Source organism: Mytilus edulis, chromosome 1 (genome assembly GCF_963676685.1).
Source record: "Mytilus edulis chromosome 1, xbMytEdul2.2, whole genome shotgun sequence".
Taxonomy (NCBI): domain Eukaryota; kingdom Metazoa; phylum Mollusca; class Bivalvia; order Mytilida; family Mytilidae; genus Mytilus; species Mytilus edulis.
Window position 1 is genome coordinate 7531726 of NC_092344.1, and position 24864 is coordinate 7556589.

Below are 24864 nucleotides of genomic sequence, written 5' to 3' on the forward strand. Positions count from 1 at the left end.
CTGTTGTTTTTCCTATTACTGCCAGGTTAGAGGGGGGATAGGACCTTTATCGGGACTCCGGGATAGGGTGTTTTTAACCTCGGGATTTCGGGATTGACCTTTTCGGGATCCGGGAATTCTTTTTTTCTGATTTTGGGACGTCGGGATTTACTTTATTTAAATTCGGGACCTCGGGATTTCGTTTTTTTAAGTCCGGGATTTCGGGATCAGGACCCCTCCTATCCCCCCTCAGGTTAACTTATACTGATATGTCGATAAACTTCATTAAGCACTAATATTGCATAAAATTGAGAAAGGAAATGGGGAATGTGTCAAAGAGACAACAACCCCACCATAGTACAAACAACAACAGAAGGTCACCAATAGGTCTTCAATGCAGTGAGAAATTCCCGCACCCGGAGGCGTCCTTCAGCTGGCCCCTAATGAAATATATATACTAGTTCAGTGATAATGAACGCCATAATAAACTCCAAATTATACACAAGAAACTAAAATTAAAAATAATACCTGACTAACAAAGGCCAGAGGCTCCTGACTTGAGACGGGCGCAAAAAAATGCGGCGGGGTTAAACATTTTTATGATATCTCAATCCTCCCCTATACCTCTAGCCATTGTGGAAAAGTATGTATATCAATCTTAAGAAAAATGACAAACATTGTTGTCTTTTAAATCTTATCTGTATAATTGCGAACAATTGATCAGTTTAATCTTGTATTGCTTTACGACAAACATTTCATTGATATCAAAGACGTAATATTCATCTATAACAAAAAAGGCAATGATTTGATATAAGATAAAGAGTAGATAATGCTATTTGACTTTCATTGAAAAAAAGATAAAATGTGGTCTTTTGCAGCATCGTTAATCCTTATTTGACTATAACTTTTTAAATTAAAATGCACTATTAGAAAAAGCCTGAATTTGATTCAGATTTTTATGTTATGTAATTATTACATCTAAAATTAAAATTGAGAATGGAAATGGGGAATGTGTCAAAGAGACAACAATTCTTATTTATACTTATAAGGATAAGATAAAACTGGACTTAATAAAACAGTCGTGAAATGTATAATATACATGGAAGTGATGCTCTGCGTATTGGAACGTGATCATACTAACTTTCCTTGTACGACCGAAAGGTCTGTTTTGAACATGCTTTGGTTTAAACGAAAATTGAAACTTAAAAGAAGATATCTGCATTCTTTCTTAAATTTTATTCGTAAAACCTCCGGTTTAGTAATTAAACATAGAGAAAGTCTCTTTCATGTGCGTTTATGACAACTATAGAGCTGCTTGTATGATGACTATTTAATCCTGTCGCAACTGTAACATTATGATATGTATAGCAAGACTAGATCATGTCAATGTACTGTCAATATGAAACCTACTTGGTCACACGTGGAGCAGGATCTGCATACCCTTCACGAGCACCTGAGATCAACCCTAGTTTTTGATAATTTTGATTAGGTTTTGCGATATTATGTATACTGAAGCTTTATTTTTCTTTCTTTTCCTTTGCCTTAGCGTTGTCAGTATATTTTCATCTTATGTGTTTAAACATCCCTTTGGTATCTTTCGCATTTCTTAAAAGATCGTGACGCTTTATCGTATTATTAATATTTGGGATAGTAAGATAATACCCAGCAACAGAGCAAACAGACTTTGTTCTTACTCCTAGATAAACAGCATTTAAAGGAGAAACAGCAACAAAATTTAAGTCTTTGGTTTGAGATGAATCGCATTCACGACCTTCCGCACACGAGTGTAGAATGGTACCATGAAACCATTTGCTTGTGTACATAAATGTTTAAAGGAGAGACGTTTGGTCGTCGACACGTGTTTTACGATAATATGTAATTCATTTTATTCTGCGGTAGTACTAAAACATTTGTGAGGTTCCGAATAATAAAACGAATTAAGCGTCAAATAGATATGTTGGTAGACTAGCGTTGTTATATATTCTGTTTATATCGACCCCTAAATAATATTGGCACAGTAATAAATAAATCTATTTATCGCTGACAGATACAACTTTTGAAAGTTTTTATTCAATGTTATTGGTTGGTATAAAAGCTTCATCAACGTCAATTTGATTGTCAGTAGTATTAGCCTGACCATTATGATCTTGATGGCTACTATTAATGTCAACGGTCAGTTGCTTTATATCTTCTTGTGAAAACTTTTTCAAACCATTTTGATCTAGATGACCACTATTAACGTCAACGGTCAGCTTCTCTATATCGTCTTGTGAAGGCTTTTCATCATCTTGAGAAGGCTTATCACCATCTTGATAAGGCTTATCACCATCTTGTGAAGGCTTAATATCCTCCTGTAAAGGTGTTATCACATCTGCGATTTGTTTTTCTTTATCTAAATTTCCCATTTGTTCTGGATCCGACACATGACTCTTAAAACTACTTGTAAAACTCGCTAATCTTACAAGAAATGAGCCCTTTCTCCTTTTTCTGATGAATTTTGTTATTTTAACTAAGACTTCGCGCCTGAACAGTATATATACCCACGGGTCTAGAATCTGATTCAGAGTGGCTAATCTCAGCGTTATAAGATCTGTTCTTCTGTCGATTTTAATAACGCCTGTTGAGTTGATTAGTATTCGAATCTGAAAAGAGAATCAGGCTGAATTTATATACTAGTAAGCTTACTATGTTTTTTATTGTCCTTGTTTTTTTATCGGATTTAGTAGGAACGTATTATGAATATTAGTTATATGTTATTAAGGATATTGATTTTTTTTCATATTTTGAAGAAAAACCACAATTTACATATCTGATAGAAATTGACTTTTCGTTATGCATAAGCATACAACTGGAAAAAAATCATTTAAAATTCAAAAGTATGAAATAAATAATGTTTATAAAATGTTCCTTCTTAAAAGAATCTTATACTATTACTTCAAGTGATTTCAGATGTAACAGTACCACGAGCATCCTCTAATAGATTTGAAAATTTACGTTAGTCATTGTCTATGACTAGAGATAATGTACACTTGAAATCAATCACAATAATTATATTTAGCTTTGAGTTTTTTTCAAAATCTATGTAGTTTAGATATCAAAGTATCTAGCTATAGATTTTCCATAAAAAAGAAACACAAAAAACTTAAAATGAAAAAAAAAATAACTCTAGTTCGTGTCATCATTAAATCAATTTTTATCTCTTATAAAGTTACGTGTTTGTGTAGGAAAAAAATATAATTATGAAAAGCTTTAAAACCGTTATCACAATGAATAAACTTTTATAATTCACAAGGGTCTGGTGTAATAAGAAAAAGCAATCGAATAATTTTCTTTCTGTGGAGCCTATAATTTAACCATACCATGATTCCAACGGATTATGCTTCTGGGAATGATGTAAACCAATCTCGAAAATTAAAACCTTAAATTTTGATTTGCAATTATTAGATTGGCCATTGTTCTCAAACCAGGAATAGAAAAGATATTATATCGGTTTATTTAAATTAAAATGTACACTGTTGAACTATATATATAAGTCACGGAATCTATCGTGTCCATGACAATTATACTATTTTATTTTTATTTATCAAAAAAACAGGAAATAAAGAGTTTAAACTCATGAAATGTACAATTACACTGATACATTATAATTATAGGCAAATAAGATGAACAAATATCGCATGAACAAATATTTCAACACAACTAGCCTTCATCATTTCCAATCTTTTTTTTTTTACCAAAATGACAGATGTAATCTAAAAATTGTAAGTGCTCATGATTATATACACATGTTGTTAAAGTAATGACTTTATGATATAAATGTCATTTAGATGGTGTAGATTAATAAAGAAAAAAGTAAATGTTATCTGATCGCCAATTAGACAACTGTCCACCAGAATCAAGATGACTTGGATGTAAGCATCTATTGGTTACCGTTCAGGTTTCAACAATGAGAAAGACTAATAGCGTACAATCAGCTGTAAAAGGCGACACAGTGACAAAACGAGAAACAATTGAGCAACATACTTGTTTATTACAAAACAATTAACGATAAACATATATAACAGATAGCAATCATCGACCACCATTGAGTTACAGACCCTTAATTGGGATAGATACATATAAAATGTGGCGGGGTTGAATATGTTTTGAGCGCTATATATCATTGGTTTAACAGAACAAAAAAAGAGCAGACTATAATGTAAAAGGTTGGTTTTTTTAGTGGCCTTACTAAAGAATGTTGTTGAAGGTTACATCTACTGTTTACAGCCTTTGTAGCGTTTACATCTAAATGGGCGGCTTTCTTTAAAACCAATACTGTATTAGAAACGTCAGCCCACAACGTTTGATTTCTTAAAATCTTTGGTTGTTTCAAAGCTTTGGTAGTTCGGTACCTTAATTTTAACTAATTTCCGATTCTCTCGAATAACTCCGAAGCTATATTTCACAAATGGATGGTTGGTTGGAAAGTTATGTTAATTATATCTATCGTTTAAATTTACCTATAAATACTTGTACATTCGTTTTGTTAAAATTTTAACTTTTGGAATAAAATTTGTCAAATCCATAATGAGAAAACAGACGGCATGTAAAATCTGGTTCAAGTGTACTATGAAATCGATATACTGAATACTCTAAATGTCTTTATGGTCATTTCGTTATTTACATCATGTGTTATATCGATCTGATGAGTTAAAAAACCATCATACATACCAGGATTGACATTCTGCATTTGCGCCAGATATGCGTTTCGTCTACAAAAGACTCACCAGTGGCGCTCGAATAAAAGAAAGCCAAGTTTAAAAGGTCAAATAAAGAACGAGGTTGGAGAGCATGGAGGACCAAAATGCATAAAGGTATTTCAAAATACAGCTAATGTAATCTTTTCCTGAGGTAGAAAAGACTTGGTATTTCAAAAATTCGAAACAGTTAATTTATAATTTTAATAATATGACTAAATCAATGACAATCCCGTTTCACTGCATTCTAAAGTCTTTTGTCTTTTTGTTATTTGCTATTTTTCTCACCTCCTTGTCCAAATGGCTAAGTAGACTATTTTAAACGCTTCGCGACCGTCGCTTTTTGAGTTTTACAAAAATCTATTTTAACCAAAACGTGACCACAAATCTCATTAAGTTTTTTTTTCCTTCTGATTATCCCGCTTGTCATTCAACATGGCCGACATTGCTAAAAATACAATGTAGGAGAGAAATTTAAGTTTTGTTTTTTATGGTGGAATTTGGTAAAGATACAGATAATATAACCGTAGCAAAAAAAAATCAAATGTTGAGGTCCTACCTTCTGTTTATTGAATGCAAGAAACTTTAAATCGCAAAATTATTAGTAAGAAAAGGTCTACCAATAATTGAACATAGCTAAAATCGTTGGTAGATTCATATTAGCAACAGTTATCAGCAGGACTAGATATATAAATTTGGTAAGATGGTAGAAAGATACAATTAAGGGTCAACATGTTGTCTTCAATTTTAGGCAGGAACCTGTAGTTCAGTGGTTGTCCTTGATTCGTGTCTGTCATATTTGTTTTTCGTAAATTAATTCATTTCTTATAAAGAAGGAGCTATATTTTTCAATTGAATTGTTTTATATTGTTATTGTGTGAGTATTTTATAACCGACTGTACACTTTGTGTTTTTCGCATGGTTAAGGACCGTACGATTGCCTTTAATTACTTACATCCACTTCGTTTGAACTTTGGTGGATAGATGTCTCATTGGCAATTTTACAACATCTGATTTTCAAGAGGTTTCTATACAATATCTTTTTCATAACCTCTTCTTATTTCTACTTGTGGTTTAAACTGCAATCATGTGCTATATGTTAGGGTCAGATAAGCTACCAATTACAGTGCCGGATCCAGTTGTAAAGGGTTGGAACTCCAACTTTTTTGACGATCAATGCATTTGAATAAAGACATATATTTGGAACTCCCCCCTTCTCGTGCGTTGGAACCCTCTTTTAAAAATGGCTGGATCCGTCTCTGAATTAAATAGATCAATAGTACATATTTGGAATAGAGGTATTCCCCATTTCCATTCTTAATTTAATTACTGACAAGGTCCCTAAAGCCATTCCATGGGATTAATTTATCTTATTTCAGTGATGAAGAATAACCATTCTTATAATATTGAAACAATGTAATCAAAATACATCTGAAAATCAGCATACAGCTTTCGGCAATATAGTTGTGTGTGTACATCCTAATTATGTTTTTTTCTCTTTTTTTCAATTTTGCCCCTTTAATAATTTTACTGCTATAACTAGGAGATTACAATTATACTGACATCTGCAGGAGGAAGGGCAATCAGTAGACTGGCACTTATCAGTAAACATATAAATTGGTAAGAGAGAAATAATAGAAAGGGAATTGTAGCAAGTCTAGTGTACATCGTTTCAAACTCTAAATTGCCCAAGTAGAAAGAACGTTTTCATTTTGTTAATATAAAAAAGAAGATGTGGTATGATTGCCAATGAGACAACTATCCACAAAAGACCAAAATGACACAGACATTAACAACTATAAGTCACCGCACGGCCTTCAACAATGAGCATAGCCCATACCGCATAGTCAGCTATAAAAGGCCCCGATAAGACAATGTAAAACAATTCAAACGAGAAAACTAACGGCCTTATTTATGTAAAAAAAAAAGAACGAAAAACAAATATGTAACACATAAACAAACGACAACCACTGAATTACAGGCTCCTGACTTGGGACAGGCACATACATATATAATGTGGCGGGGTTAAACATGTTAGCGGGATCCCCCCCCCCCTAACCTGGGACAGTGGCATAACAGTACAACATAAGAACGAACTATAAAAATAGTCATTATACTTGTGTATGTATATCATTTCAAACTATAAATTGCCCAAGTAGAAAGAACTTTTTGTTGTTGTTAATAGTCATATCTTAATGGTTCTTATATGCTTCCCATGAGGTGATCTGGCATTATCTATATCAATAAATATTCGATAATAATTAAATGAGAAGTTCGTTCACATCAAATATATTTCTCAGTGTAATTCTTTCAAGAAACTAGCTCGATATCTCTGTGAAAACTCTAAAATCATTATCGCAAACATACAAATGTATATATTTTGTGAAGGGTAGCACAATAAACTATCAAGAATTTATGTTTTCAAACCCTGCATGATTTCATAAACCAACTGAAAACCATCAGGAAGAACCATTTTATTGACGGATTTGGTCCCCAAAAATGATTCTGAAAAAATAAAACGACGATTTACAAATTAATTATTCTATGAAATCAAATCCAACAGACCTAGAAAATCGCCATTAAATTATTGCGCGTTTTCCCCCCTGCCTATTTATATCAATATCTTATGTTTATATCGGGTAACATAACTATCCGCAGCCTTGGGAGGTAATCTAGATGGTTGTTAATGAATGGCTTTTATTTATTTTGAATTTATTGAACCATAAAATTAATTTTTGACTCTTCACATTGAATAATCCGCGAAGCGGATTATGTTAAATGTGAACAGTCAAAAATTAATTTTATGGTTCAATAAATTCAAAATAAATTATTGCCATTCATTATAAATAAATTTCTATCAAAAATAATGCTCAAAGATATATATTAATACCAATAACAACGTACACAGATGTTTGCGTATGAATACACAACGTTAGTCTCAATAAAAATTGATAACATTGAAAGTAAAGCCAATTCTTTTAGCCAATCAGAAGACAGTAAATACACCAAATTTATTTATATAGATATGGTGCCTAGTATTTAACTATGCACGAATGCTGATACTTTATTACGGTTGCGTGAAATGTAACGTTTCTTTTTTTTTTTTAAATTTTAGTCAATATTTCAGTATCTTATAGAAAATTAAACAGTCATGTTCAGACAGGATGATGGTTATGATTTGAAATGTTATGTCTTCCCTTTAGACATTGATTTTATAAATGAGATTTAATCATTAAACAGTAATAAATTAAAGGAACCGTCTTCTTAAAATGAGATAACTTTTCTATAATGTTTTTAAAAATGGTATGAGCGTCTTTCTATTACTTATATATATATTTATAGATTGTCGTTGATCATTTCAACGGGATTGATTTTATCGCTTGAGCCGGTACAGCGAAAGCGAGAAAAGCAATCGAGTTGAGATGACCAATGACAATTTCATGCATCTGTTTATCGTTATTTTACCTATGACGACGTTGTCAATTTCATGTCAATTTCATTAGCAACGCAACGTAGGCGCTTCCTTAATTTCTAGCGATAATTTTCTATCTCAAGCGAGTAGCATGATATGAAAAATTATCACAAAAAAAGATCAAAGGAAAAATGATCAAAATGTTTATTCTCGCCATTTTTTTTTTACAAATACACATATATATATAATTGTGTGCTGTCATAACTATATCACGGTTGGCGTCTGGTAGCCAGTTGTCGTTGCTGATTGTCCTTCAATGTTTTCATTTTGGTTGATGATACATTGTGGGTGAATGTAAAATCGCTCCTCTTATCATTCATATAATTTGTATGGAACATTTAAATTCATGACAAAAATTGGCCAAACAGAAAACTTGCTATGAGACTTTCGTTTTTATCATAATTATTGAACATTGTCTCACAACTTTTCTATGATAAAGAAGTATTATGAGTGATTTGTATGGCTTTTGGTTAAGCCTTCATACATGTGTAACGCTATAATTTGTTTCATTTGTATTTCTTGCCAGTATCCAGTAATGATCGTCTTCTGTGCATATAATTTCACATGCGTTTGTTTTTAAATTTCTTATATATTAAAACAGTGTCAGTCTCTAAACAAAAAGCCTGTGTTGAAATTGACAACCAAACATTCTATTTTTTTTTAGGGGGGAGGGGTCATGAATTAAAGAATTGGCGTATACACCGGTTATATAGTAGCCAAACAACAGATATACCAAAAAGACATAAATGTAAATCTTACCATAAATGGTGTCCAGCAAATAGCAAAAGTAGCAAATATAGCCACTAAAAACACAGTTATATAAATATCTGTCCTTGCACGTGCAGATTTACTACTAATACTCCCACGTCGAGCATGGCTTCTCTTCCCATGAGTCAAAGCTACTATAACAAGTATGTTCAAGATTGCAGTCATTAAAATTACACCTAAACCAATTGAAGCGTAAAAGTATGAAAATATCTGATCTTCAACAGTGGTTCCAAAAAAGTTGAAAAAGCACCAAGTTCCCGGAAACTGTTTTATATTATGTCCAAGTCCCATAAGCGGCAAGCATGCCACAAACACTGACCCAATCCATATCGCGATAATAATGATATTAACGATTGTATCTTTATTCCACTGACTATATTTAAATGGAAATGTAATAGCCAGGTATCTATCTAGGGCCATGGCTCCCACAAATACTACTGTGGCAACTCCTGCAAAGGTGAGCATGAATGATAGATAATGACAAAGCGGTTGTCCGCCAACCCAAACAAGATCATTGTCATAAACGGCAAACGCCACTGGAGATGTTGTCAAAATACCAAAAAGATCTGTCATTGCTAAAGCTGTTACGAACCTGTAAAACACGTTCCATTTATGACTTTTTGATGCTTTGAAAAGGAAAAATATTGCTATGATGTTTCCTGTGACACCAAGAGTAAAAGTAACTGCAGACGGGACCGGTGAAGGTTTGGCTAAGAATGACTTCACGGTTAAATTGGTATCTTTCAAATCTGGAATACTGGTGAACGAGAAATTTTCCATTTGAACATATGGTCATATACTGATTTCTAAAAGTCGTATTACAACCTATTTAAGTGTGTATCCGTCCAATTGTACACTATACTTCCCTTTCTATCTATTTTTTTCACTGACAGGAAAAACACAATAAAACAATGAGATTTTTTTACGATTTCCTGTTTACAAATTAATTTTACGCATCTTTTTTTCTCCAAAAAAAATAACGTTCACTTGTTTGTCCATAAATACATTATCTCGCCAGAAATCTTTCAACTATAGGTGATCGAAAATTTTAAATAAATCCATAAGAAAAAACTATTCTGTAGACTCTTTTCACAACAACTTCAATTTTCTACAGTAAAAAAGCATTGTCTTTTTAACATAGTCTAAATTTTATAATAATTATGTTCCATTTGTACTCCTAAGAGAGACATAACGAGACTAAGTTCTCGTATTTCTATGTCAGACTGTTGATATTCGACTGTTGGAACAATAACCAATACTTTAAGTCTATCCACAACGCGGTGCTAAGCTATAAACGATAACTGGTCATTGATTTTGCAATTAATCTCGAGTTATGTATGATTATCAACGAAAAATCCAGGTTTGAATAAATACGAACGGATCATTTTCTTTGCTTATGTAGTTCGATACAGCAATTAGTGTTAAAATGATCATGATTAGCACATTTGAGTATTTTTAACGAGAAAACATTCGTAGTGTTAATTATTTCTCTTCGTAATTATAACTAATGGTATAGTAGATATTTTCAGCTTACACTTATCATAACATTAAAGAAAAATGTATTTGAAGATCCCAGATGCAGTCTCCATTTAAGACGAAAGAAAATCATAGGTTATATTTGAGAAATTTGAAGGAGTTATTTCTAGAATGATATAATATAGCTATAAATTTAATGGTTTTTGCACTCGATGATACAAGCCAAAACTGTTTTAATGAAAATGTTGAAAACAGCATATCGTAGCGCTGCTGTTTGTTGCATAAGCAAGTTATTTCATTAGTTTCAATTTGATTCTTTTTTCTTTTCAACACTTAATGTTTTTTATTATTGAATAGGCGAACAATATTTTTTTGCATTCATTTAATATGTCATGATAAAGCTTTACGTTAAATGAAGCTTGAAATTTCATAATTTAAGCATATTGTTAGGGAGATAGAATAAAGAAAAAACGTGTGTTTTTCATTTTGAATATCCATCGGCATGTTTGATAATAAGTAAAAATGATTAACGAGAAATATTGGAATCGATTAGTTGTTATAAATAAAGTGGTCGTGTGAGATAAACTTCATTAGGTCGACCAGAAACATGAGCAACTTGATTCTATTATAACATTTAAGAGGAGATATGAACAATCTAATTGAAATATTTTATAAATATCAGTTTTCCTCTGGCACGGTACAAAGAACATGAGTGTAATTCATATTTTCATACAGCTCGAATGCAATTGACCTATATATGAGTTGCACACATATTTATAAAACAACACAGTCGAAATATACATGAAATCACCACCGGTTATGGTTTTGTGTCGCTCAGTCTTTAGTTTTCTTCTATTTTATGTTTTGTGTACTACTGTTTGATGTTTCTTTTGCCGGAGCATTGTCAGTTTGTTTTTGATTTGTGTATTCGAGTGTTCCTTTGGTATTTTTCAAATGTCTTCTATCGGCTTTCAGAGCAATATACAATAAACACTTCCATGATGTTCCAATCTCACACTTCCGAACATAAGAGGAATAAACAACAAACATTTCCATGCTGTACCATTCTCACACCTTCGAACATACGAGTAATATACCAGAAACACTTCCATGATGTTCCAATCTCACCCCTCCGAAGATATGAGCAATATTCCACAAACATTTCCATGTTGTTCCATTCTCACACCTTCGAACATACGAGCAGTATACCACAAAAACTTCAATGCTGTTCCGATCCATTCTCACATCTTCGAACATACGAGCAATATACCACAAACACTTCCACGCTGTTCCATTCTCACACCTCCGAACATAACAGGAATATACCACAAACACTTCCACGCTGTTCCATTCTCACACCTCCGAACATAACAGGAATATACCACAAACACTTCCACGCTGTTCCATTCTCACACCTCCGAACATAACAGGAATATACCACAAACACTTCCACGCTGTTCCATTCTCACACCTCCGAACATATGATCAGTATACCACAAACACTTTCATGCTGTTCCATTCTCAAAACCTCCGAACATATGATCAGTATACCACTTACACTTCCATGCTGTTCCATTCTCACACCTTCGACCATACGAGTAATATACCACAAACACCTTCATGCTGTTCAATTCTCACACCTCCAAACATAACAGGAATATACTACAAACACTGTCATGCTGCTCCATTGACATACTTCCGAACATACGAGTAACATACCTCAAACACTTCCATTATGTTCCATTCTCACACCTCCGAACATAACAGGAATATACCACAAACACTTCCACGCTGTTCCATTCTCACACCTCCGAACATATGATCAGTATACCACAAACACTTTCATGCTGTTCCATTCTCACACCTCCGAACATATGATCAGTATACCACTTACACTTCCATGCTGTTCCATTCTCACACCTTCGACCATACGAGTAATATACCACAAACACCTTCATGCTGTTCAATTCTCACACCTCCGAACATAACAGGAATATACTACAAACACTGTCATGCTGCTCCATTGACATACTTCCGAACATACGAGTAACATACCTCAAACACTTCCATTATGTTCCATTCTCACACCTCCGAACATACATGTATGATAAGTATACCACAAACACTTCCATGCTGTTCCAATCTCACCTCTCTGAACATAAGAGCAATATACCACAAACACTTCCATGTTGTTCCATTCTCACACCTCCGAACATAAGAGGAATATACCACAAACTATTCTATGTTGTTCCATTCTCACACCTCCGAACATAGCAGGAATATACCACAAACACTTCCACGCTGTTCCATTCTCACACCTCCGAACATAACAGGAATATACTACAAATACTGTCATGCTGCTCCATTGACATACTTCCGAACATACGAGTATCATACCTCAAACACTTCCATTATGTTCCATTCTCACACCTCCGAACATACATGTATGATCAGTATACCACAAACACTTCAATGCTGTTCCAATCTCACCCCTCTGAACATAAGAGCAATATACCACAAACACTTCCATTTTGTTCCATTCTCACACCTCCGAACATAAGAGGAATATACCACAAACAATTCCATGTTGTTCCATTCTCACACCTCCGAACATAAGAGCAATATACCAAAAACGCTTCCATGTTGTTCCATTCTCACACCTCCGAACATAAGAGGAATATACCACAAACAATTCCATGTTGTTCCATTCTCACACCTCCGAACATAAGAGGAATATACCACAAACAGTTCCATGTTGTTCCATTCTCACACCTCCGAACATAAGAGCAATATACCAAAAACGCTTCCATGTTGTTCCATTCTCACACCTCCGAACATAAGAGGAATATACCACAAACAATTCCATGTTGTTCCATTCTCACACCTCTGAACATAAGAGCAATATACCACAAACACTTCCATGCTGTTCCTTTCTCACCCCTCCGAAAATACGAGCAATATTCCACAAACACTTCCATGTTGTTCCATTCTCACACCTCCGAACATAAGAGGAATATACCACAAACAATTCCATGTTGTTCCATTCTCACACCTCCGAACATAAGAGCAATATACCACAAACACTTCCATGCTGTTCCTTTCTCACCCCTCCGAAAATACGAGCAATATTCCACAAACACTTCCATGCTGTTCCATTCTCACATCTCCAAAAATACGAGCAATATTCCACAAACACTTCCATGCTGTTCCATTCCCACACCTCCGAACAGCTAGTTCGTACTTCAATATTGAGGTATTAAAGAAACGCCAAGAACCAAACATTCTAACTGATGAATGACACAAATTTCAGTTAGACCTTCTGATACATTGACTAATAAACTGACATAAAGTTATAACTATTCTTTTTTCTTGACAAAGAAAATCTAATATAGACTACACAATAGATACATTCAAATTTTCTGCTTAATAACTTAATAGTAGATTCAATATCAATTCTTCAACACAACTGAATTAGACATTTATTAATTTACGAAATAATTTGTTGACAGCGATGTTAAACATGTTTCCTGAACAAAGAAAACGTGTAGTGTTATATCTGGTCACTTGTGGTAACTCACTAAGCAACCACTTTTCGTGAAACTGATCGTAAAATATTCAGATATGTCGATATTTTTTATGATAAACACTTAAGATTAGGGTCTCCAACAGCACACACAAATTCATATACTAATATTTCCATTGTTCCCAAAAGATTCAAAGAAACATTAGCCTAATTAAGGGGAACGGGACTATTCGACTGCGCATAATTTCATGCATGAATTACCATTCACACGAACATTTTGTGTCGTAAATTCACAATTATCTTTTTGAATATTTTGATTGATTAAAAATATTAAATTATTGTACTTTTGTCACTAAAAATATTATCGTTATTATGTGTATCTGTGACTGAAGGCTCAAAATGACATTTCACTCAATTTCACCATATTCCCGCCAAAAAATTGGGATTTATTGCAAAATATATTTTTTTCCTTATGATATCGGGGGCGACCTTTAGTTTTTATTTGCTTATTCTTTGAAGCTATATTTTTTATTTGCTAATTGTATGAAGCTATAATTCAGCTTGTTTATATTACAGTTTTGGACCAAGTGTCACAGACAGTTTTTTTTTTAATATTTCGATATAAATATGTCAACACCTCTATTTTCCCCATCATGTCAACACCTCTATTTTCCCTATCATGTCACTCCTATTTTCCCGACCAATTTGATCAACTCTCTGTAAAGAATATATAAATAACAAAAGAAATACGGCACTTCTGACAGTCGACAAGTCCCGATCCACCCGTAAGTGGACTTATATATTTTGGTTCATCAGAGCGTGCAAGAGGCTACATTAGATCTTACGATTGTAGACCACAACATCTCCTGAGGCAAATTTTTCCTGTCCTAAATATACATTAAATATTTGCCTGTGAACTCTAAGGAAACAAGCAACAATCAATCAATTTTCTATATTCTCTAATTATTATGATATTCTCCTGTTTTTTGTATTTCTATATCTCTAATTATTATGACATTCTCTTGTTTTTAGTATTTTCTATATTCTCTAATTATTATGACATTCTCCTGTTTTTAGTATTTTCAATTCATTGGTATACATTTCAAAATTTGTCACATTTAAAGAACAATTTGCCCTTCTCCCATCATGAACAATCAGAACTATGGGTTTTGCATATTGTTGAAGTCTGTACTGTGACTTAAAGCTGTTGATTTCTGTGTCATGTTTGTCTTTTGTGGAGAGTTGTCCCATTTGCAATCATACTACATCTTCTTTTTTATATATATATATAGATCATAAAAGTACTCTTTGAAAATCAGAGTGATTACATACATAAAACAAGTTTCGGACTTAAAATATTCACAAAACATGACCAAGTATTATCTAACTTACAAATAAAATATCATTGAACTTCGCTGAGGATAGTTGAATAATGTCGTAAGTCAGCGGTTTTTTTGGCCTTGCTGTGTGTTGTTTAATTATGTATGCATAGTATATTATATAAATTATTTCTACTGCATTCAATATGTGACACTTTAATAAACAAATTATTAATTATTTATTTTTAAAAAAAATCAAATTTTCCTTAAGGTCAATCTATGTAATGCCTGTTCACACATTGTTGTCAATGTAATGGAATTTGATGCGACTGTCATACAAGTGAGGGGGCTAGCTAGCTTTAAAACCAGATTTAATTAACTATTTCTACATTTGAGAATGCCTGTACCAAGTCCGCAATATGACAGTTGTTATCCATTCGTTTGGTGTGTTTGAGCTTTTGATTTTGCCATTTTATAAGGGACTCTCCGTATTGAATTTTCCTCGGAGTTCAGTATTTTTTGTGATTTTTCTTTTTACGTATTCATTTAAAACTGTATACGCTTTATGCTTAGTACATATCTGATAACTAAAGTCCTTCCCAACTGATCTTTCGAGTTTATTATTATATTTCATTGTAACACCTTTTTAAAAGATTAACACTGCCGTACTATTTAAAGCCTCTCATAAACCAGGAACTAGTAGCCATATGGTTGCCTTTTGGTTGCTGTTTATTTTTTATTTGATATAACTTATTTCTTTTTACATTTGAAAAGACATCTGGTCAATTGTGCCGATTCGAAAATTTAAAAATATAAAACGTAAATAAGTAAATGATAAACATAATTTAATATTGATACAAAGTATAGCCTATACAGTATTGATTATGACAGCCCTTCACCATGTCTAGTAACTGGAATATCACGAAAGTTCCAGCATTCAACTTTCAAACAAATACATAAATACTCTTGATAAAAGTGCTTATAGTTTCTTTAGATGTTTTTACTTGTAAAATAATCCAGATCAATGATAAAATGTTGATAATATTCTGGACTTCGCAAGCCTCGAACTATTTGCATATGTTGCAGAATTGCTAACCATGGTCGATATAACAAGTGTATATTATGGAATTACATATTGTCTTGTGACATTAAAGTCTCGTCTATTGTCTCGTCTTGATTGTTGTTATCGCTGTCCCTACTGTCATCTTTATAACTTTCTTGTGGAAGGCGTGCCGCGATTGAGATAATGTGACGTCTTTGTGGTACTGGTGTCCCGTTTGTACTGGTCTCAGTCGTTGGTGTATTACTCCTGAAGCTTCCTGTCGTAAAACTAACAAGTCTTCTGAACAACGAATCTTGACCTTGAGTTTTGCAGCAAAATGCGAATTTGCTTAACATCTCACGCCGGAATAAAATATACACCCATGGATCTAAAATTTGGTTTAAAGTTGCAAGTCGCAAGGTTAAAAGGTCTGCTTTTATGTTTCGCGATACAGTACGACTCTGGTTGATGATTATTCTAACCTGAAAAAAAAGAAATATAAAGTATAAAAAAAGTCCTATAGAAAATTGGATAATATTGCTTTTATATTTTTGCGTTTTGTTTTTGCTTGTTTGTTTAGTTGTTGATTTTGCTTAATTTTTTTTGTTTTGTTGATTTGTTATTAGTTTTGTTTACGTCGTTCGGGTTTGTTTTCGTGGCTTACACCCCTCAAACAAATGAGACGGGGCAAAATACAGATTCAATTTTTTATATGTATAAAATCGATAAACTCGACCTATTTCAAATATGCCTGTCATAGAAAAGTAATGAATAGACAAAACCAGTTTGAAACTACACAGTATTATTTCTAAGAGAGAACACGACCACTAAGCCTTCCTTTGTTTAAAAGATCCTCAAGTTTATGAAGCCTAAGACAAAAACTCAATATGATCGAACTGAGAGGCTACCAGTCAATGTCTTTATCATAATTACAAACGCATTATTGTCGTTTTATAACATTGTTTGGCATTGATTGTATGCTTGAAAACTCTACATATGTCACAAGAACTGTACCCAACGGGCAGATATTTCTAGTTGAACATTGACAGTATGCTTTGACTCTCTATTATACCAAAAAGGACTGTAGCCAAGGGAGAGATGCTTCTAAATCACATATCAGTCTCGTCCTCCTTTCACATTACATCAACGACGACAATGGTGATCATCCTCAAATTAATGGGTTCTACAGAAGTCTCTATCCATGTATAGCTAAATGTACAGAAGTCTCTATCCATGTATAGCTAAATGTCGACTTTAAATTTACAGAAGTCTCTATCCATGTATAGCTAAATGTCGACTTCAAATTTACAGAAGTCTCTATCCATGTATAGATAAATGTCGACTTAGTAGTTTTGAAGTGTTTTTTTTTCAATGCTATTTAACTGCAGTTAGAGATTTTCATCTTTAACATTTTTATATTTTATAAAAGGTATATTATAACTTTGAAAGTGTTATCATAAATTGGATGTCTTAGGGGAAGATGAATTCATTTGCATTAGCACAAGTTAAATTATTGGCCAAGCTTTTAATACAAAGCTAGGTTATATTGGGATGTCCCTCAAACCTGAAACTAAACAAGTCGCGAATAAACTGTTGTCCTTGTGTCTTGTTGTTTGGTGGACACATTTGATTTGCCTATTTAAAATTTGAAACTGTATTGAAAACTTTCTTTGGACATTGTACAATTCTTGTCATTCTACACCACTCATAACGTTCTCATGGCGCTGTTGTATAAAGTTCACCAATCGACTTCGTAATTCATTCACCGACTCAAAAATTGAGGACAGCATAATTTCAACAGCAGCTGGTTCCGTATTTTTAACTTGTATTCAGTAACAGAAATGAGTTTATTCAATTTTGAATCCATGTGCCTGTGTTTGGTGCATGCAGGTCTTGTATAGGTCATAAATGTCATAGAGTTTGGTGTTTTGCTGCATTGATAACATAAAAATATGTTCAACACTGTCACATGTTAATTGCATATCCTGATTGAAGATATGTGATAGTTAGGTCTGATAGTTTTTCTGTTTGTGTGGGCGGTTTTTCATTTATTTATATAGTTATGGTTGCGAACTTGATTGACTACTTGATAGATTTCATCATAGATATTTGCAAATTTTATTGTCATGAATAAATGAAATGCTTTACTTACAAGAAATGGCGCCCAACAAACAGCGAACACTACACATATTGCTACTAGAAAAATGGTGATATAAACATCCGTCCGTGCTCTTGCTTTTCGACTAGTAACGCTTCCTCGACGAATCTGGCTTCTTTTTCCGGTAATTAGTCCAAGTATGACACAAACATTTAAAACAGCAGTAAGAAAGATTGTTCCAAGTCCAAGTGCAGAATAAAAGTATGCAAAAAATTCATCTTCCGTTCTGTCGCCGAAAAAATTGAAGAAACACCATGTTTGTGGAAACTGCTTCACATTTTCACCAAGTCCAAACAACGGCAAGGCAGCAATCAACACAGAAAATAACCAAATTCCAAATATAACAAAATTAACTATAGTGTATCTGGAAGCTGAATTATATTTGAATGGATGCAAGATAGCTAAATACCTATCTAACGCCATGGCACCAACTAGCAAAACTGTTGCTAATCCTGAGAAAATCAACATAAAGGACATATAGTGACACAACGGTTCACCTCCAACCCATTTCAAATTATTGTCATATACAGCAAAAGCCACCGGGGATGATGTTAGAATACCGAATAAATCTGTGATTGCTAATGCAGTAACAAATCTGTAAAAAACGTTCCATTTGTGTCGATCAGAACTCCGAACAAGCACAAAAATAGCAATAATATTTCCAACTACTCCCAAAGTAAATGTTATAGCCGACGGAACAGGCGAGTGTTTGACGAAAGTTCTAGTGTTTGTGGCATTCAATGCATCGGTAAAGGTTGAAACCTCGGTAGTATATGCCATTGCAATAAATCGATGGTTTATAGCAGTTTACCAAAAAAAACCTTTTTTCTGTACGAAATTGTAATATAGTTTTGTTATATTTTAAATATAATGCGATGGCAAAATAAAGTAGTGTGTTATTAACTACTGCTACTTAACAACTGGTTGAATAATTGTCTCTTATTTCCTTTGTATTGTTTAAACAAACTAAAAAGGGAAAGGAAACCACAAATAATATCACAACAGCTTATTCTTCCTGAATGTTTCCTGCTGATATCATGATATGACGTTCAGTAACAAATGTAGCTGTCGGGGGATTGGATAACTCAAACGTGAGTGGGTCTTAATTTGTTAAATTTTTAATAAAACAAAGAGAAAAGTGTTCCAAATCTCTAGATAAACATACAATTTTATAATGTATACTCAATATGCATTTAGATATTTAACAAAGCAGATATGTGTCTACTAGAAATTTGAAAATTCAAAAAAAATGCTCAATATTTTTATACAAAAATAAAAAAAATGTCAAATTTTGTTCTGTTTTCTGCCTTTATTGAGAGGTCGGTAGGTGACATATTGCAAGTCTAAATTTCTGTTCCTCTCCTGTCCACTGTACCCTTATTTCCCCTTGTAGTCAAAATTTATCCGACCTTAATATCGGACGCCTCTATTACAGGGCGTACCTATTGTAATCATTTTTCATTTGTTCTCGTCTAAAGTCATAAGAAACGAGTGACCGGTAAAAAAATAATGTTCTTCCAATTCTTGAACCGATGCATACAAACATCATAAACTTAGTTTTCTGTGCACGAATTTATCATTTTTTTTTTCAATCGGTCAGTGTTGTGAAAATATGGCAAATAATTAAAGTTCGTGTTTTGAAGCCGAAGTTTAACGATTGTCACCTGTTTGTCAACAATCAACAAAAATCAACAAAAAGCATGGAAAGTGAGCACGTGTTTAACATGTAAATTAATGATAATAAGTTTATTTTAAGGACATCCATGCGTATTGCGATCACCGAATTTTTACGAGATGGGTCACACTGAGGTCACTTTGCATACGGAAAATATGTCGGGGGAAGGAAGCAATTAAAATAAAGTAAACTTCTTCTAAATATGAATAAATTAAAGAATTTTCTTCAGAAAAAAGTATATGTACATAAGTTTTAACATATGCATTATTTTTTTAATTTGAGGTTTCTTATGACTTTAAATATGCATGTACTATTTGCCACTTGACGTTAAACATCCATCAATCAATCAATCAATTCTTTTTTTAACAATAAGCTTTGTCTATAGAGTGTCTACATGTCATTTTGATTTTTTGTTGTGACATATTTGTTTGGGGGCATTGAATTTGCGCCACAAGGTTATATTTCAGTATGCCATTTTACAGGTAACATTTAACTGAAAAGTTCAAAATTGCGATACTCCTGAATTAGATTTCTTGAGAGTGTTCCCCTAGATAACTTAGTAAGGTCATACTCATTTGTAATATAAAACTGAAAATCATTTAGGTTTAAAGTTATATGGCGTTCATATGTTTGATGTTTCAAGATGAGCATGTTCAATTTCGAGACTAGCAGGCCGTTAATTTTAGCATGGCAGTGATGTTTGTAGCCAATCATATGATATGGGTGTTTCTCATTCTTGTAGGCCGCACGGTTGCCTATAATTTCTTATATCTACTTTAATTAAACTTTGGTAACAAAATTGTGTTTGAAATTTATATGAAAAAGCTTTCATTCAGAACGTATTTATAGTGCTAAGTGATTTTAGTATGGTTACGATGACTGATTTTGGAGGAACGTGCTATACTATGCAAGCAAAAACTCTGTTTTTAAGTCAGTATAAAAAATACAAAAAAGTCGATGAGACAACTCTGCACAAGAGACCAAATGACATTGAAATTAACAACTAAAGGTCACCATACGGCCTTCCAAATTTATCAAAGCTCATACCGGATAGTCTACTATAAAGGGCCCCGCAACCACAAATATTAAACAATTCAAACGAGAAATTAACGGACAATTTAATGTTAACAAAAGAAGAAATGAAAAACAAATATGTAACACAGCAATAAATTACAGGCTCCTGACTTGGTACAGGCACATACATACAGAATGTGGCGGTGTAAACATGTTAGCGGAATCTAAATCATCCCCTTACCTGGGACAGTAGCAGTGGCGGATCCAGAACTTTTCCTAAGGGAGGGGGGAGGGCACTTCAGTCATGCTGGGGCCCACTAAAGTAATGCTTTAATGATTCCCTATATAATCAACCAAATTTTTCCAACAAAAGGGGAGCCGGGCCCCCAAGCCCCCCCCCCCCTGGATCTGCCTATGAGTAGTTTAACAGTACAACATACGAACGATCTTTAAAAACAGTCCTAGATATGCATTGAATTTCATTTTTCCTTTGACTGTCTAAACGTTTTTAAACTAAATCCATATGATGCTGGATGTGTACTGATTGATAACTAAATCCTAGATGTACGATTTTTTTTATTAGTTGTTATTGGCTTTGTACGAGCTAGCAGTAACTGCGAGTACTTTCAGATCTGTACTTAATGTGTTTTTTTGTTGGGATGTACGAGTACCCGGTCACGTTCACTCTGTGTTTTTGTTATATATATTTCTAGTTGTATCCACGTATTGAGTTGAGTCTATTCTAACTGATTTTTATAGTTCGTTCTTTAGTTGCACTGTTGAACCAATGTCCCAGGTTAAGGGAAGGGTTTGGGATCCCGCTTAAAGTTTTAACTCCGCTACATTATGTATGTATATACCTGTTTCAAGTCAGGAGCCTGTAATGCAGTGCTTGTCGTTAGTTGATGTGTTACATATTTGTTTTTCGTTCAACTTTTTGTACATAAATTAGGCTGTTTGTTTTCTTGTTTGAATTGTTTTACATTTGTCATTTTTGGGCCTTTTCAAACTGACTATGCGATATGTGCTTTGCTCATTGATGAAGGCCGTACGGTGACCTATAGTTTTTAATTTCTGTTTCATTTGGTTTCTGGTGGGGAGTTTCTAATTAGCAATTATACCACATCTTCTTTTTATATTAACTCATTAGATGGATACAAATAGAAAAAACGTCAAACGCATCAACTTTAAGAGGAAAAAAACGAAACAACAGAATCACTGAAGTGCAGTAAAACACCAAACGACAATGCAACACACACAAAAAACGAACTATAAGATAACAACTGCCATTTTCCTGACTTGATACAGAACATTTTAAGGAAAAAGGGTTGGACCTGGTTTTGTGGCTAGCCAAACCTTGCACTTTTATGGCAATGTTAAATATAACACTAAAATGACAACATTTACATGACCGGACTACAGTACAAATAAATGGAAGAACATTTAGTAAGGAGAAATACACAAATAAACAATACAATAGAACATTTCGACATGCTAATAGTTATCAAAGGCGCCAGGCTTATAGTTTAATACACCAGACGAGTGTTTCGTCTACATAAAACTGATCAGTGACGCTCAGATCAAAATAGTAAAGAAAGCAAAACAAGTACAAAGTTGAAGAGCATTGATGACCAAAAATTCCAAATAGTATTAGGGGTAGCCACTGTACAAAAACAAACTGTTTTTACTGTTGTACATCCTGATTAACATACACTATAACAATATATCATTTTACCAGACCACGGTTTGCGGAAGTAGTCAAGAAGACAATATTATGTTTTTCAGGGGTTGACAGGATACACGTGATCGTTGTTAGTTTCAACTTCAATATTATTATGCAAGCAGATGTAATAAACAATGATTTCATACATTATTTTTTTTTGGTTTACACTTTATATAGGGCTTTATTTATGATCTTATTCCAGAGTGCACAATTCTTATTCTACATATTTCACCTTTATCAAAATTAGGAAATCTGTTTGGTCGTCCCATTTTGTTGTAGGGATGTTTAGATTAAGTGTCGAGTTAATATGTATACTATTTTGTGTTGTCTGCGAGAAACAAATCATTTTTCTGATCTAGTAACTAAATTCAAAACCAATATAGATAATGTTAACATGTATATTTTATTGAACTGTGTAAATTAATCGGAATGCGAATGACAACATGCACCTACAATTCTTTTGTGTGTTTCCCGTTTCGGTAACACATGACATTTGCGCGGGAACTTTTTACATAAACATCGTTTTTGGATTATTGAAACATGTGAAATGTACTGTAACAGTTATTGATTTTTGGAGGTAATGTGATATTATTTATTATTCAATAGTACATAATTTTACGTCAGGTTTGTACACATTAAGTCTCTGGTCAGTGGCGGATCTAGGGGAGGGGGGATTCCGGAGGTTGAACCTCCCTTTTTTGTTGACGATCAATTCATTTGGATAGGGATATCAGTTGGAACTGACCCTTTATCCTGGGTTAGGATCCCCTTTTAAAAATGGCTGGATCTGTCTCAGCTAGTCAAGTCGGAACCGAAACACATCAGTGGCAGATCTAGCCATTTTGAAAGAGGGGTCCAACCATGTCCCCATTCAAATGCATTGATCACCCCACACAAGGGGCGATTCCAACCGGGAACCCTCCTGCTGGATCCGCCACTTCACACTACTCGGACCTATGTTATTAAGTGCTCAAGTGATTCGAAAAAACTTAATTTACATTATGTTCCCCTTTTTGAAAAATTACTAAATCCGCCCCTGCTTATCCTGGGTGAGGTCCCCCTTTTAAAAAATGGTTGGATCTGTCTCAGTTACTCTAATCTAAACTGAAACACATCAGGGGCGGATCTAGCCATTTTGTGAAAAGGGGGGGTCCAACCATGTGCCCATTCAAATGCATTGATCATCACCCCAAAAAAGGGGCGGTTCCAACTGAAAACCCTCCCCTGGATCAGCCACTGCACATTACTTGGACCTATGTTAGTTCGTTACATGTAATTACTTAAGTGATGCGAAAACAACTCAATTTACTAATAAACTTCCTTATTAAAGAAACTTTATATAAAAGTAAACATGTTCATTATATTTTGCTGTGTGAAATTGCTTATGCGGGGAAAGACCCATTACAACCCGACCATAGTCTAGAGGAGACAACAGCTGAAGGCCACCAATGGGTCTTCAATGCAGCAAGAAGCTCCCACACCCGGAGGCGTCACAACAAACCCGTTCTAGAAATAATTTGTGAATGAAATTGGTAAATACAGTTATTCTTGATCTTCATACAATTTAAGGGCATTTCCAAATAGTCCTAAATATAATGCTTTATGCATCTGAAAAAGGTTGAAAATAACACTGAAAAATCATCGTTTTTCCTCTAGCATAGTTTGTACGTGCAGTATAGGTGTATTTTAAAGGCACAACAGTGAAGCTGCCGTATAATACTTCAATCGAACCGATTTACTATTTGAAGTTTAATTACTATACAATATATATAAATATTAATTTTTTATGGTAAGAAAAAATCATTTGAAACAGCCAAAAAAAAAAGTAAATCAATAGATCAAATTAATATATTTCCTGAGATCTGAATATAAAAAGTGGGATTTTTTACGATGTGGGTGTCGGGAAGGAAACACATGTAACACAAAATCATGAAAAAGGAAAAAGGATGTTAGGAAATATATTTTTATATCAAGTTACA

General features: G+C 33.7%; 2 protein-coding genes across 2 annotated transcripts; both read right to left on the reverse strand.

Annotated features, from left to right (window-relative positions):
- Positions 1-2012: 2012 nt before the first annotated feature.
- On the reverse strand, positions 2013-10381 carry LOC139522966 (prostaglandin E2 receptor EP4 subtype-like). Its single transcript, XM_071316657.1, has 2 exons — positions 8947-10381; positions 2013-2621 (listed from the first exon to the last, which is right to left on the reverse strand). Exons 1-2 carry the CDS (start codon positions 9733-9735, stop codon positions 2046-2048), a joined length of 1365 nt encoding a protein of 454 aa, XP_071172758.1. The 5' UTR covers positions 9736-10381; the 3' UTR covers positions 2013-2045.
- Positions 10382-16097: 5716 nt separating this feature from the next.
- Positions 16098-19446, reverse strand: LOC139522974 (prostaglandin E2 receptor EP4 subtype-like). Its single transcript, XM_071316670.1, has 2 exons — positions 18468-19446; positions 16098-16797 (listed from the first exon to the last, which is right to left on the reverse strand). Exons 1-2 carry the CDS (start codon positions 19251-19253, stop codon positions 16402-16404), a joined length of 1182 nt encoding a protein of 393 aa, XP_071172771.1. The 5' UTR covers positions 19254-19446; the 3' UTR covers positions 16098-16401.
- Between the last annotated feature and the right edge of the window lie 5418 nt (positions 19447-24864).

What these genes read in the sequence shown, in the direction of transcription:
- LOC139522966 (XM_071316657.1), bottom strand. Translation starts at nt 9,735, where the DNA reads ATGGAAAATTTCTCGTTCACCAGTATTCCAGATTTGAAAGATACCAAT. An exon ending in TTTGCTGGACACCATTTATG is followed by an intron (nt 2,622 to 8,946) that starts GTAAGATTTACA and finishes TTCTCTTTTCAG; the next exon opens with ATTCGAATACTAATCAACTC.
- LOC139522974 (XM_071316670.1), bottom strand. Translation starts at nt 19,253, where the DNA reads ATGGCATATACTACCGAGGTTTCAACCTTTACCGATGCATTGAATGCC. An exon ending in TTTGTTGGGCGCCATTTCTT is followed by an intron (nt 16,798 to 18,467) that starts GTAAGTAAAGCA and finishes CTTTTTTTTCAG; the next exon opens with GTTAGAATAATCATCAACCA.